Source organism: Callospermophilus lateralis, chromosome 7 (genome assembly GCF_048772815.1).
Source record: "Callospermophilus lateralis isolate mCalLat2 chromosome 7, mCalLat2.hap1, whole genome shotgun sequence".
Taxonomy (NCBI): Eukaryota; Metazoa; Chordata; class Mammalia; order Rodentia; family Sciuridae; genus Callospermophilus; species Callospermophilus lateralis.
The window spans coordinates 95,920,543-95,936,616 of NC_135311.1; the positions used below are offsets into that span (position 1 = coordinate 95,920,543).

Sequence of the window (16,074 nt, forward strand, 5' to 3'; positions counted from 1 at the left end):
TCAGTCCGCAGCAAAGACTTTTGTCTCTCTCATAATCAACATCAAGGACACCTTGCAAAAATTTTCTCTCGTAGTGTCATTTCTCAAAGTAATCTATATACCATCCTTATTAAGTAATTGATAATCCATCTCTCCCTCCACCTTTTATTGAATTAATCTAAACTATAACTGCCAAATAGGGTATCTGTAAGGATAAGAGAACCAGTGAGTCTGAAAGCATAGAATCAAAAGCAAACTCTTTTTGCCTCTGTAGCCTTAGGGGAAAGGCTGCATAATTACTCTAGGGGGAAGGATGCATAATTTCTTTTCAGATTTTTCTTTCCTTTGGCTTCCTTCAAAGACTACAAGTTGGTAACGAACCATGCTAAGGTCAAATCTCATGCTAAAGTTTGCTTGTTACATTTCATGACAGCGGTCACCAAACCCATTATAACTGAAAGGACATACGTGTGAATCTGTGTTGCTACTTTTAGAACTGGCTAATGCTCAACCAATAAGGTGCCTCATTCCCTACCCCCCATTCTATCATGAGGATCTTCCTTATAGTTCAAAGCTGTAACAATGCATTAAATTGAAAAGCTTTCAGTTTAGACAGCATTTGCAATTTTAAAAGAAGATAAACCTCTCTATGGAGTTAACATGATCTGTGGATGTGGGACATGCTAGGAATCAGATATCCTAATGAACTTTGTCTTGCTCACTTGAAATGGAGAATTAACCAATTCTTTTAAATAATTCAGAAATCTAAAATGAAAGGGATGAGGTAAAAATTCCTACTGTGCTACACAAAAATGGGGATTGGAAATAAACATTTTATGTTTTCAATAAAACTACATTCCTGCATCTTTTGCAATTGAAACACTTTCAAATTTACTAGCAACCATAATTGTTTTATGCCATCTAACAAACATAATGGCATTTGCTATAAATACCTTACAACTAATCTCGTTCTATACTCTCCACCTCCAAGAAAAAGATCAAATGAAAATTTAGTCCACTGACTAAAAATAGCCACTAATGAACCACATACTAACAAGAGAAAAGAATGTTCATTAAAATAAGAATGTAATAATTTTTCCATAAAAATGTTATTTTGCCAAAAAAAATTGAAACAAGGACAAGATGTCTTCTAGCACAAGGTACACATCCACAAGGCAATAGAGTTATGAAAGAGAAGCCTGACTACGTTCTATTGAGTATCTGCTAGAGGCAGTTGCATGTGCTGGGCACTTTCTACGTATATACATACATGCAAACATTCACACTTGCAAATACACAATTCTAAGGATACAAGTAAGCATATGGGCACCACAATAGGGCTGAGGCAGATATGCAGGAAGATGAGATGAGGAATAAAGGAGGAGTGCCAACCCTAGATGACAGAAAAACAAGAGGAAGGAAAAGGAGATAACAACTGTTTGAACACATAAGAAAACAACAATAAAAACACACTTTCCAGGGAGGTGATACCAGGAAACAAAGATCCAAGAATTTCAATTATTTGCCTAAATTTGTAAAATCAAGAAGTTAATGGGGCTGAAGCTGTAACTCAGTGGTACATTGCCTGCCTTGCACGTGTGAGGCACTGGGTTCGATCCTCAGCACCACATAAAAATAGATAAAGGTATTGTGTCCATCTACAACTAAAAAATATTAAAAAAAAGAAGGAGTCAGAGTTTGAATTTCACTCTTTCTATAATAATACAATGTAATGGTTAAGCAACCAGACTCTGGAGCTGGAATGAGTTTGAATAGCTTTCTATCTCTGGATTATAGGCAAGGAATTTAAATTCCTTGTGTTTTAATGTCCTCATCTGGAAAATAGGCACCCAATAGTATCTATCTCCATAGGATTATATTAGGAATAAAAAAAATCACAAATATAGAACTCATAGATCTCTTCCTAAAACGAGCCACTCAGATCATCTGCTACAAAGATAATGGTTATCTGACAGCCCCACTTGCCACTCCTCTTGGTCTAGTACACATTTGAAGTCCACACTTCCTCCAGGCTGATGACTGAGGAGGAGGAGGAGGATGCTAATGCAGTCCTGTTCCTATGGGACACTGAACACTTCTAACAGTTGACTTTGGCTCAGGGAATCTTCATCAGTCTGGCCAAAACTTTCTTATAAGCTCCTTTTTGTCTGAGATTCTTTCTACCTAATCCCAGCCTTCCCCCTCTCCTTTACTAGGTGTCTGAACTGCATTGCAGTCTGAGGATTCTCCCAGCCTACTCTTGCCTTCTTCCCATTATATCTCATAGGTGTTGCCCCAATATATCTCTTGTACATCTAATCCCATCAGAACCTACAACTCTTCAAGGATTCAGACTGATGTACTAGTATGATATATTATCATGAAAATAACAATCTTTATTTTTATCATTATCTGGCTGTAAATCCCAATAGAATTTAACTATATTTTCCAAAACTACCTTTCTTAAATCTATGAATATTATTCTTTCTTAAAAGTAGAGGGTTCAATATCATATCATATTTCTCTAATATTTTCAGATGAGTTTTGTCATCTCTAGTGAAATACTGTCAATTACACATGAGAACACATGGACTTGGTTTCCATGCCACACAGAGCATGAGAAATATAGCACCTCTGATTTTCAGGTTTATCTGGAATACTTTTTCTCTACTTCTCCTCTGAAAGTGGAATTTCCCAGCGATCTATTATTTGACTTTTTTTTCCTATTTTTATCATTTTTTATGAAGCAAATAGTCTGCCAATAACTAGATGTTGTGACTATACATCCTTCCTTGTACTTGCTTTGGGAAAGTGACTCACATATCATCCCAATGGCTTACTCAATTAATATCCCACTAATTAAGCTTCTACACTTACTGGAACAGGTTGAGTGACTCTCAACTTTCTGTATTGTACCTATTGACCATACCTGACAAGTGGCTTATTGTTCCAAGAAAACTACTGGGCTAGGTACCAGGAGATGCCGGAGGAATGGAATTTAAGCAGCCAAGTCACGGGAACTTGGGAGTACTCTTTCCAGATTTCATTTTTAGTGGGTTAGATTCCGGTGGTTTGACCCTTTGTGATCAGTGAAATCATCACAGACTAATGAAACCTGTCTACATGCTGCTGCTACTGCTACCTATGTAACCTTCGTGGGAGAGCATGGAGGACCAGGCCGGGTAGCCAGACAAAATACAAGACTTGTTTAGACAAACAACAAATACCTTTTTGCATAAGTATATCCTACATATTACGTAAAGATTATTCACTGTTTTTATTTGAAATTCAAGTTTCACTTGGCATCTTGCATTTTCTTTTGCTAAATCTGGCAACTATTAAAAAAGCAAAAGCAATCTTCACAGTAAATGTTCTTGAGAACTGGGGACTTAACAATTCAATGGTGTCATGAGATCAAGGTTAAGCTGAAACCTCAACAATTTGGACCTTCATTATGAAAGAGGAATCATTTGCAAGAGTGGGTATATGAAGCCAACTAGTCCACACAAGTAACTCAGCTGTTAGCAAAATATGCACAAGGGAAAACTTTGGGGTGTTCAAACATATATTGCAAAGGGCAGACCAGAGAGTCCCATATCTCCTCAACAATGTGATGAATTAAGACTCTGTCTACAATGCCACCCTGCACTCTACCCTTGCCTTGCCTACCTTGGGACACTTAGTATCTAGCACAGTGACTCTCACATCACAGGGGCTCAGGACATACCTACTGCATCAATAAACGAATGGCTTTGGAATGAGTACAGCACATCACAGCATATCAAGGATTTACCTAGTCCTTTCCTTGGCCTATAAGATCCAGTTTGGTGTGACTTCCTGCTACCTCCTACTGCAGCTCCTCCTCCCTCATTCATGCCCCTCAAGCTAGACCAACCCCTGACTGGTCTTCCAGCATGCCTCAGGCCTTTTATACTTATTAGAACAAAAGTCCCTAATATTAGCAGAATTTACTACTGAATAGACAGGCCTCAGCTCAAATGTCAATGGACCAGAAGGGCCTTTCCTAAACCCTTGCAGAATAGCAGTACACTCTCCACTCTTTATGCCTTCATCTTGCTTTGTTTCCCTTCATAACATTTAGTATAACTTGGCATATTACATGTTTATTAGTTAGACTATGTCTGTCTTCTCCTGTGAGAAAGTAAGCTGAAGTAAAAGCAAGATTTTGTATGTTTTGCCCAGTGAAATGCCTAAAATGATGCCTGGTTCTCACAGTGCACTTGATAAATATCTGTTGAATGAATGAATGACCATTTATTTTCCCTCTTACTAGGCTGCCAGGTCCTTAAGAGCAGGATGCCTGATCCATCTCTGTGTTCCCTCAACACATTCAACAAACACATGGTCCCCACAGACCCAGTATATTCTTAAAAATTATCTGTTGAATTGCTTATGAGAAAACTGAGGTACTAGTCTTTAAGTGACTTGGACAACTGATTTCCCCTAAACAGATGCTCAGTGTCAGGTTTTTAATGGCAACTCTTCTTGCTAATTTGACCTATTCAGAAGCTGTGACTTGGCTTCTTCTTGTTCATCTCTGAGTTTACAAGCGCTGCTTGCTGAGAAGCTCTCTGGTTGCAAAATACCTACAGAGATCTGAGACAACACGGACTCCTTCATGGAGAGATTGTTGGAAGGCTATTCCTGTTTTGCTGGGCCTTGCCACAATATCCTTTACACTTCTCTTTTTTGGATATTCTCCATATGATGTCTGCGGATAAGGCATATGAGATTCCCTTGTTCCCTTTGGGTTAAAATCAACCAAGTATAGAAATTAACAACTGAGATGGAGCAGAGTAATCTGCAGTAAATACCACTCCTCCCCCGCCTCTATTTGAGACATCCCAGTAGATTTCCTTAACGACAAGCTCATGCCAGGGGAGCAGAGTTGCCAGGAGCTGAGCAAAACCTGAAGAAGAGAAAAAGAATGAGGAAGCTGGAAGGAGAAAAGGTGCCAAAAATCCTTGTGGCCATATGAATTTTTCTAGCAGACAACTAATCAATCTGGATTAAGGACTCCAAATCCCCAAATAAATTATTTATATTACATTCAGCTTACTAATATTATCCACAAATGGATAACTCCTTCCAAAAAATAATATGCATGCTTAAAAACAACACATTCCTATTCAAATATCAAATCAGAAATGACCCTATTATTTGTAGCAAGGAAGGCTCATATATTATTCCTGACTCCAAGTAACCCCCTGATATTTCGCCATGCTGATTTTTAATTGATGGGGAAGTATGGGAAAGTGACCGTCAGAAGTAGTCCTTCTAAGGTGGCGTCGTCAAAGGGACCTGTCACACTGGCACCAGGCGATGGCAGATGGAGCTGCAGCCAGCACCAGGTGCACCTTCCACTGCACTATGATTTGACGACGGCTTCTTGTTTGATTTCTTTACTGTGCCCGATTCAAATACCTCACGAATTGTATTGCTTCCTATTTTCATATTTTTAGAATCCAGATCTATGAATATAATTGTATGATCTCATGTAAACCATAAATAAACACATAAAAATATTTTTTTACTTGGGAGTGTTATATTCAATGAGCACTCCTGAGTCTATCTAGTCTGGATCAAGAGTCACAACCACAAATGGATTTGAGAACCAGAAAGAAACTCACTTTGTTCTTCTTGTATGTGAGGGGCTGGAGGTGGAGGAGGAGAAGATCTTTAAAATAGATAATTTGATGTCAAGAACTATGTAATGTTTTGAACAACCAACAATAAAAATTTAAAAAAATATGAAAATAAAATAGATCATTAGCCACTCTATTTCAGAACTTGAAAATGTGGGGGACAGGGTTTAAAACAGTCCCTATTTTGGTCACTAGTCAACCACGCTAAAGTCTGGCCAGCTAGTTATCCTCTATGGGAGGACAATAAAATGCCCACAATAGCCTAGGAGTGGTAGCAATGGCCTGCAATCCCTCTGCTTGGGAGGCTTAGGCAGGAGCCTCACAGGTTCAAGACCAGCCTCAGCAATGTAGTGAGATCCTATCTCAAAATAAAAAATAGAAAGGGCTGGAGATGTAGCTCCATGGTCAAGTGCTAAACTGGTATATGTGAGGACCTGAGTTTAATCCCCAGTACCACACACAAAAATAAAAATACCCATAATATCTCAGGGTATAATTATTTCTTTAAAATTACTATAAATCTCACTTGTCCCCATTTTTCTGTTACAAAGGCCCCTTAACTACCCAGGATTCTGTGTAAACTCAGCACACTCTATGGTATGGTGGAAGCATATGGGGGAAGCCCTCAACCTTACCCATACCCCATCTTTCACAAGGCGAGACTCATGGTATTCCTTTGTCTGGAGGCCTTTCTAAGGAGTCTCTGAACAATGATGGGTCACACCTGCTAACAATACTTGATAGAGCAGATTCATGTATTTTCAAACAGAAATTGTAGATCAAGCCACATTCTAGTTTCCTTGTCTCTTAAAGAAGAGAGACTGGCTCCATCACATTGCTGAAAATTCATCAGTTAGAATTTAATTACACAGAGCTGGAAACCAGAAGGCATTTAGGTTTTAATGTCTCCCTGAGTTGGGACCTTTACATATTTTAGAATATTGATCATTACTGTTATTGCCGCTATTTTGGTGGTCACTCTACTGTGTCTGTCCCTGCAGGGTTTTTTGAAAGAACACTGCAGAGAATAACTGTTGCTAGGTAATTGTAAAAGAAAGTCATGCAAATTATAAAATATTGATAGAGTGTATTTACAAGTCAATGGTGCTAGAACACTCCTGCTTTCCCAATAAAATGAAAACTGTAAGGCTGCATGGCCTTTGACATTCTTAAAATGACCCAACAAAAATAACACATTAATCAAAACAGCTCCTAAAACAAGCAGTCCCTTCAGCAGTGAGGACTTTTACATTTTGGAATTATCAATTTTATTCTGCCTTCCCACTGTTTATAAATATTACAATATGACATTGCAGTATATCTACTATATATTTGAGGAGATAGTAAAAAGCAATTTAAAACATTAGGCAGAGGGTCTGCATCTTTAAGAGCATATTATCAGATAAAATAATGTTTATTCAAAAGAGAAATAGAGGCTTATAGCTTTCTTATCTCATCCCCAAATTACAAAGTGAATCACACATATAAATCTTAAGTCAGGAAGTCAGTAGCCTTATAAACTATTTTTAAAAACATTAAAATATTCAAAATATGCCCAGAACAGAATTAAATGAAAAACTAGTGAAATACTGACAATTATGGTTGAATACAAGAACATTCCTGGTTTATTTGGCAACATTTAATAATGATACCAAGTTTAACAAGTCAAGACAGGAATGACATAAAAAAAGACAGTGAGTATGAAAGCTAGATCCAACCAATATTCCAGAGCGATTTTCAAATTGGCAGGTAGAGCTGGAAATTTTCAAAATCTGGGGCAAGCCTCATGATTAATGGCTTTCCACTGATTACAAAGGCCCATCTGAAGGTTGATGCCACCAACATATGCACAGCTATCAGACAAATGAGGAGGAATGAACACAATTAAAACGGAAGAAGAAAGTAACCCAAGTACCAACTTTGGTTTCTTATTATAAACATCACACTTTAAAAACCACTAAGATAAGTTTATTATTGGCTGGCTAAGCAGATGATTAGAGATAGTAAATGCCTGTGAACACAGCTTTTCTCTTCCTTGCAAGGAAACCTTACATATTTTAGTTAAGGGCAGTCTCTCACTGATGATGGTGGATCCAGTGGGGAGTATGTATTCAGAGTGCCAACTCTGGCCTGTACTGTTGCCTTGCACACTAAATGCACACAGCCCTACAGAAGCGTGCCTTACCCGGACACAGAAAAGTATGCCTGTAATCCCAGCAGTTTGGGAGGCTGAGGCAGGAGGATAACAAGTTTGAGGTCAGCATCTGCAACTTAATAAGAACCTGTCTCAAAATAAAAACTAAAAGGATGTGGTTCAGTGGTTAAATGCCCCTGGGTTTAATAATAATAATAATAATAATAATAATAATAAGAAGAAGAAGAAGAAGAAGATGAAGAAGAAAAAGAAGCAGCAGCAGCATGCATGAATGAAGTAGGAGGGCTGCTCCGTGAGCTTTCCCTCCTTGATGACTGACCTGATGCACCACAGAATGCAAGCTCTGGAGGACTGTGCAGAGGGCTTATAACTATCGAGCCAGTGCTTCAAATGTTCAGTCCCACAGATATTTTTAATGGTCACCTAAGTACATCATGGGAATCCACACAGGTGGGTTGAATAAATGTACTAAGTCAAAGTCCAAAAACTAAGACGTAAAGCCTTCAGGAGCTCTTAAAAAGCTAGAGATGAAGTTTCGACAATAAGCCTAAGGATTAAATAAATGATCCTCATCACAGCTGGGAACTTCATCTGCACTGCATTCCCTTTGATAATTAAGCATAAACTAATATGGCACTATTCATTTGCTGTCTACACCTGCTCACGGGAGAGCTTACCTTGATCTGCAGTGGCCATACTACCTTGTGCCTAACTCTGGCATATTTATGCCCATGTATCTGTATAGTTTTCCCCACACCCCAATTACACTGTCAGCTTTCCCAGAGGTTCTTTATTTATTTATCTTTTTCCTCTTAAAAAACTTTTGTAACTCAACGTTGAGTAGACAGTCAAAAATTAGTTGGGGATAATGACAACACATTCATCTATTTTTTAAGTTTATTCATTGAGCAAGTTAAGTACCAGATACTTTTTTAAGTTCAAGGCAAAGAGCCAGCTGCTGTACGAGACTTATTTTTTAAAAAAGGATTTTTTCATGAATCCTACCCTTGATGAGTTTATAGTTTTTAATAAGCCTGATTCTACTTGGTTTCTGGGTTTCTTCTTTTCTTTTTTTTCTAAAATCTCCTTCTAGAGGGCGCACTCTGAAGGTTCCAGCACCTCTAAGTCACTTCTGCAGTTTACTAATTCTCAAACTCACGGCAGACAAGCAGAGTGTGAGAACAGAACTGAATAGTGATATTGCTATGGCGTTGTGGGGATTATGAGGATTTAGGAAGGAAATTTATGTTCTGGCCCCTCAGAGCAGAGTAGGTACCTACAAATGATGTCTCTCAAAGTCTTGGTTTATTTCTGATACCATACCCTTTCACTCCAAGGCTCCCAGCTTTTGGCCTCCCGAAGATGTGTGCTCATTATGTTTATGACAAGCTACAACTGGAGAGTAGTCCTGGCTATCCTTGGTCCTTATTTGAACCAGGCACTGTGCTGTTGCCCATGCATATTCTCATTTTAGTACTCAGGAGGTGGGTTCTTTCAGTATTTCTATCTTACTTACAAGAAAACTGAGATTAGAGAAAAAGTTCACTCAGTCAGCTAACCAGCTACTTAATTAATCTGTACATTACATAGATCTGTTTGACTCCAGAGGCAGAATTTTTAACCACTGTACCAATTTTGAGTTTCAGAGATTCTCACATTTTATCTGGGCTTCAAATAATTCCCTTGAAATTCCCATTTGAAAACAAATCTGGACAAAGATTTGTTTTCCTTTACAGTTAGGTCTTAAGGAACTTCAAGTAAAGAAAGCAAAATTTCTACAGGGAAAAAAAAAAAAAAAAAGACTAGTTGGACAGGGAAGAAACAGCTGCATCCACTTTAGGTAAAGTTTCATGGCCTCATTTTACAGTTTGGATGGAACGGCATGTTACCATTTGTCTGTTCAGTCTCCGTGGTTTACTAGGGGAAAAGCATTCGTTTCCCATTACCTTTCTCAAGAGCTGGGATAAAAGGATTATTTTCCCATACATATATGGATTTATATGGAAGGAGTAATGTGTTCACTTTATCTGAAGAGCAGAGTTTGTCACTTCGTCATCCAGCAAGATTCCAAAACTTCATAGAGCTTTGTTGATATACCTATAAGAGTTCCCGCTTTCAAATCAAAAGCAAAAACAAACAGAACTCATCTTCACAACCTGGGGAAATGAACAAGGGGGAGCACCGGCTTGTTCAAAGCAATAGAAGAGCAGACAGTCATCTAAGGCCTGTAAATACCTTGCCGATCTTCATTTATTCCCTTTAAGGATTCTGTGTCTTTAAGGAAGACACAGAGAATAAAGTAATTTTTTGTCCAGTAACTTCACCTGAGGTGGACAAGGAACAGATGGAGGAAATCGAGTATGCTGATATTTCTCCAATTGAGGTTGTTCAAGACAAAGCAGCTCCTATTTATTTTTCTTTGAAATACATAGAAATTTGAAAGGTAGGAATCTGTCACTTTATCCCTTCGATGTTAATACTTTCTTTGAACTTGCATGATCTCCCCAAAATGGTACCATGAATCCTTGGGGTAGCACCAAGTAATCCAGGGTTAAAAGCAAACTTGGCCAGTATAGCCATGCCTTTGGCCTAAAAATCCAGGCTTGATCTTGGTTGCTTTTTGGAATAAAAACGCACAATATCAGTATTGCAGGCAGCTCCAGAAAAGCATGCCAGGCTCTCCTGCTCTCAATTTATATTTGCATGTGAACAGCTTGTCGGCCATTTTATGAAGACAGATGAATCGCAGGCCTGCTAGAGGGGCAGCCAGACCAAAATACGTGAACCGCACACCCCTAAGCCTGCGAGATCCTCAAAATGGAAATAAAACAAGTATCTCTGAACACACCCTCAGGAAGATTATGTATAAATACAGTCCATCATCCATAAGTCAAGTTGAAAATAAAGAACGAAACTAGTCTATAAAAACCACTCTTTAAAATGTCAACAAAAAAATAATATGTAGCTATTTATGACATTGAAAACCAACATTCAGAGGTCTCCCCCACCCCTTTAAAAAAAAAATGCCTGCTCTAAAAAAACACGTTTGATAAAGAAAATATCACCAAAATACCAGGGTTGGGACAAGTAGAGCCAGAGATTTTACACTTAATGCTAGAGCCCAGTGACAGAATAAAGAATTTCACAGGTGCAGGAAATGAAGCATATTCTGAGAAATCAGTGATAGGCTATCTCTTGTGGTAAGCAAGCTCAGTCCTCCATCCCACAGTTTACCTATCTTTTCCAAAAGATCAGATGGAAATCAAAGTGGAAAAATGTACAGGAAAACAAAAGGAAGACAGATACAAGAAAATGAGGACATTTGAAGTAGATGAAAAACAAAGTATGGTGGGATTACAGGACAAGAAAAGTGGCAAGAATAATACCCACTCGCTGCCAGCATGTTTCTTAGGACACAGTCTACCAAAAATGGCATGGTAAGCAAGTTACATATGTAATCTTATTTAATTCTTCCATAGGCATGTAATATTACCCTAGTTTAGAGAAATAAATCCATAACCTGAGAGGTTTCACACCCTATTCAACATTACAGAGGCAAGAACACCATTTTGGAATTTTATGAGATGGTATCTGTGAAAGCACCTCACAGAATGTTTAGCATAGGAGAGGGACTATTATTACTTCACTTCTGTTTTCATTCAAACTGATGTTTTTCTCAATTTAAAATTCTAACCCAGGATGGTCTTTATTATACTTAAAGTATATGTTAAGTAGGCATTTTATTTTAATAAAGTTTCTGCAACTGGAAGCTGATGTATTTGTGCAATTGAGGAACTTCAGACTCTCCTATACCCTTACTCTTTCATCCTTCATTACACACATCTGATAATTCAAAGTGGAAAAATCCTTCAAAAGTAGAGAGATGATTTCTTCAAGGAAAGGGTTGAGGTCTTAAAAGACTTCAATAGCACTTGCCCATGAATGACTTTAAGTCACTAATTAAGATCATTCTGCATTTGTCACTTGAAAAAGGGAACTAAAATAACATGAAAAAACCATGGTTCCCCCTTTTTCACTGTAAAAGCATCCGATTTGGTAAAGCAACCCTATCTCTCGTAGTTTAATTAGGTGCCAGTAATCATCTTTCTTGGGAATTAAGGTCCTCACAGTACCCAGACAGTGTTGCCTGGTGGGGCAGCCAGGCTGCTAGGGTGATCCAAGAACGAGGAATTTGCCCTTGTAAAAGAAATCTCTACTTGAGTTTTTTTCTGAATCCTCAAAGTTGTTCCTGCCGCGGGCCGCCTGTAGGGCAGAGCCCAGAATCCAGGTGCGGGGCCAGCTGCTGGCTGCTGTGCACTCTGATAGAACAGCCACAGCCCACACAACTTACCATTTTCTGGCTGTTCCTTAATGTCAGCATCACTTGGCTGGCTGGGACTTTCAGATTGACTCGAATCTGAAAAACATAAAAATACAGCCAAACATTACAGGGTCTGTGAGGGAAAGTGGATCAGGGGTGCCCGGCCTTCTTAAAAGGTTCAGCCTCTACACCAAGAATGGGAAACTAGAGAAACAACATAACAAATGAGAAGAGGAAAGATGGAAAGATAAACAGGGGCGGGGCAGGAGCCAGTGCCTTTTGAGAGGACTCTCAGTTTCTTTTCCACCTCCAGTGGCTTTTGCTTGGTGCCAGATCAGAGCTCGACGCTCTTCAGAAGCCATTCTCTTATAGACAGACCGTTTGCAAACCACTCTTCTCCATTATTTATACACTGGAGTCTGATAAAGACTTCATCCTTCATTACACACATCTGAAGCTTGATCCAGAACATAATAAAGTGTCAAAACATATTTTGAAACTGGTATATAAAAGCAACCCAAACAACAGTAACAAGCTCTGTTGATATTTAGCTCTGTATTGCAGCAACAGATTATGCAGGCTAACACCATTCAGTACCAGAGTTCTAATATTCTAGCACACGCACTTGAGATAACTGTATAACTCAAAAAGGGCTTTCTGAAAGTACACGTTTTCCTCTGATGTTAAAAGTACTGTATTCCTATTGCACTGATGCATTAGGTAGGTCCTAAAGGGCTTTATTAGCAAAAACAGATTCCTGTACACCTTTATAAAATTAAAACGATTTCTTCTTTCATAATCAGATTTTAGAACTAAAAATTTTTAATTCAATTAATTTCTTAATAGAATAATTTAAAATAAAGTAACATTTAGCTTTAAAATTAGATTAAAACTAAATTAAAAGAATTGCATAGAATTAGAAGCAAGCATATTTATAATGGACTTGGGAGTGAGGGAGAAAAATCAAGAAAAAATATTTCATAGGGAAAATTTTTTTATGTGAAGCACTTTTGGGGATTTAAGATAGTTTAAAACATTATTTTAAAACTAATGCACACAAACTCTTTAAAACAAAATTTTAAAACCTTTTATAATCTGTGGAAAAGCTGGATCCTGACTTTACATTGACTTCACAGGGTTAGAATCAGGTCTCCGAAATTTTGACCGAGTTTTAGCAAGAAGTTGAAAGTAAGATCGAAAGTTCATGGCACTTAACTGTGATTAAACTGAAAATGTTACTTCTGTTGCAACAGACATATAGTATCACCAATCTTTCTGGGAGATATTGCACAAAGTGACTTTAGACTAGAAATGCTAATTTATTATTAAAAAAAGACTTCCTGCTTTTAAACAAATCAAGATTTTAATTCTAGGAAAGTACTATAAAGAACATGTATATTTTGAAATTTTCAGATAATCTTAACCTTGATGATTACAGCCAAAAAAAAAAAAATGTTTATTTAAGGGTTCAAATGACAAAAGTAAAAAGGCAAATTTTTATTTAAGTCTGGCAAAATGACAGTTTTAAATTTTCTTGTAACGACTGTGTAATAAAGACAAAAACAAAAGTCATGATTTATCAAAAAATTTTAGAGGGAGGAATCCTTCAGAAAAAAACTATAAAATTAAATACAAAGGCCTGCACTAAAAATTGGAAATGCAAACAAATTTATATTATAATCACATTTGAAATTTTAATTATTAATATTACATGTAGAGCATACAATTTTTTTAAAATCCCATAATTTCCTTCTTTTTTCCTAAGGAAGGGTCCTATCACTTTGCCATTAGAAATAACTCAGCATATTTTAGGAGAAACATGCCTCCATTATTTTTGTTCTAGAAAGTCTTGAAAGATTAATATCTGTACCCAAAATTAAAGCAAAATATATAATTTCATTTTAAGAGAACTAAAGTTCTTCTTGATCAAATCCCAAAACAGGTATATAAAATTTTGCCAGATACAATGTTTTCTTTGGAATAATACTAGGAAATATAATTCTCTATCTGATAGCTTAGCCAACATTCTACTTCTAGGTGTAAAACCTTTACAATTAATTGCTTCTCCATGAACAAATGGAAAACATCTTTCATCTCCATTAATTTAGATATATAATAGTGAATGACTTTTTTAATATTTATCCAATAATGTTAAGACAAAAGGAATAAAGAGAGACCCAAGTCTTTTTTTTTTAATAATCCGAAAGTAGACTTCTTTGTTCTTTTCACTTTACATTTATGTTTGGTTTGCCACCCTACCTTTATAGAAAAATAACAAAATGATAGAAAATATGCCACAGCAATAAAAGATGAATATTAGGTATGTTTAAGGTTAGTTTAAAAATTCCAAAGCCACAGAAAAACAAGCAAACCAACAGTGAAGGACTGAGTGGCAAAAATGTTCAGAATTGGTCTGTAAGGGGCTGCGGCGCTCTCGTGAAAGCTCAGTTACAAACACTGGAGGAGGCATCTAGCCAAACTGAAAACAGAATGTAATTTCTCAATTTTTATTCAAGAGCTAGAGACACTGCTATTCACCCAGCAGCTGCATACTAAAGTATCCCATCCTGGTAAGGGTTAGGCAAAGCCAAAGGTCCACCAGAAAATTTGAATGATCTAAAAACTTCAGTAACTTTCTACCCTGCCCATTTAATACTGTCTCCTTTTTTGAACCAGCAGGGAGCAAAACTACCGGATCCTGTAACTATCCTATGCTAAGGATGGACACAGGGGCACTTTTTCTGATACAGCAAAAGGTCATGGATGCTGTTAAGAATGGAGCCAATCAGATGGCCAGAATTGCAAATGAATTTCTACCCATACATAATTGATACAAATGAAAAATCTCCTTCTTAAGCATTTGCATTAAAATACTATCAAGAAGGTTAACAATTAATTTACTTTTCTATTTTATATACTTGGTAGAGACCTGTCCGAAGCCAATGCAACTTTATATCTTACTATTCTGGATAATCATGCTGTGGTTTATTGACTCCAATCACCTCTGAAATAATTATCGGCCCCAGGAAACAAACAGGTGCATAAGATTAGATGCCCCTCTTGTATCTGAGGCCCTGGGACAGTGAATTTCTCTTGTTCCCCAGTTGAAAGCCAAAAGATAGATATATAGAGATATATAGATACACACACACACACACACACACACACACACACACACACACATATTTGGTGGTGCTGGGGAACCCAGGGACTTAGACATGTTAGATAAGCAGTCTACCAACTGAGCCATATCCCCAGCTACCCCTGAAAAGATTTATATTTTACAATAAAGAGAGTATTCCTTAAAGTGTATTTAAATGATGGAGATGGAAAAGCTATTGTGAGGAAGTACATTAGGGTTATCAATTTTTTTCCCATCTAGGGATTTGTTTTTTGTTTAAAGAACCTTAGACTTCAACCTAACCTTGAAAAGCGATGTTTCTTTTGGTTTTTTAAAAATTTATGAGCAGAAATTTAAACCTAAAATAGACAGGGTTTGCATATAGGAGGCTGGGTTAAGACCTCTTAATTGGACTGGTAGCCATCCATCTATGCATTTTTATGGCGCCTACAGCTATATTGCTAGAGTACTCAGACAAAGTTCACTATCAATATAATCACTAGGGAAAGGAATAAAATAAATCATAATGTCTACAAATCAGTCTCCCCTTCTTGTACTAAGCTTATGCAGGACAAGAGCAGAAACCTTGTGCTTGATTTGTTACTTAGGTACATATTGGGGCACGGAACCTCACACAGCAGTTCTTTGGGCAAGGCAAGGAATGACAAAGACATGTGAATGCAATAAAACTGTTGAGACAAAAATGCAGGTATCACTTCCTTCTATTTTATGTTCTTTAAGCAAAAAGCAAAGATGGAATATTGCTAAATCTTCTCTGTCCTTGACCTAGAATAAAGCGCTTTCTCCCCTGCAGTCCATCTTTCATCGTGCA

The 16,074-nt window shown here is 37.4% G+C and overlaps 1 protein-coding gene across 4 annotated transcripts in view; it reads right to left on the reverse strand.

Moving 5' to 3' along the window:
• The window catches only part of Nfia (nuclear factor I A), a 356,002-nt gene that overhangs the window by 160,328 nt on the left and 179,600 nt on the right, over positions 1-16,074 (reverse strand). For all 4 annotated transcript variants that reach the window (XM_076860285.2, XM_076860282.2, XM_076860283.2 and 1 more), the window contains one exon: positions 12,152-12,217. In XM_076860285.2, the coding sequence (XP_076716400.1) occupies positions 12,152-12,217 (66 nt within the window). The remainder of the gene's footprint in view (positions 1-12,151; positions 12,218-16,074) is intronic.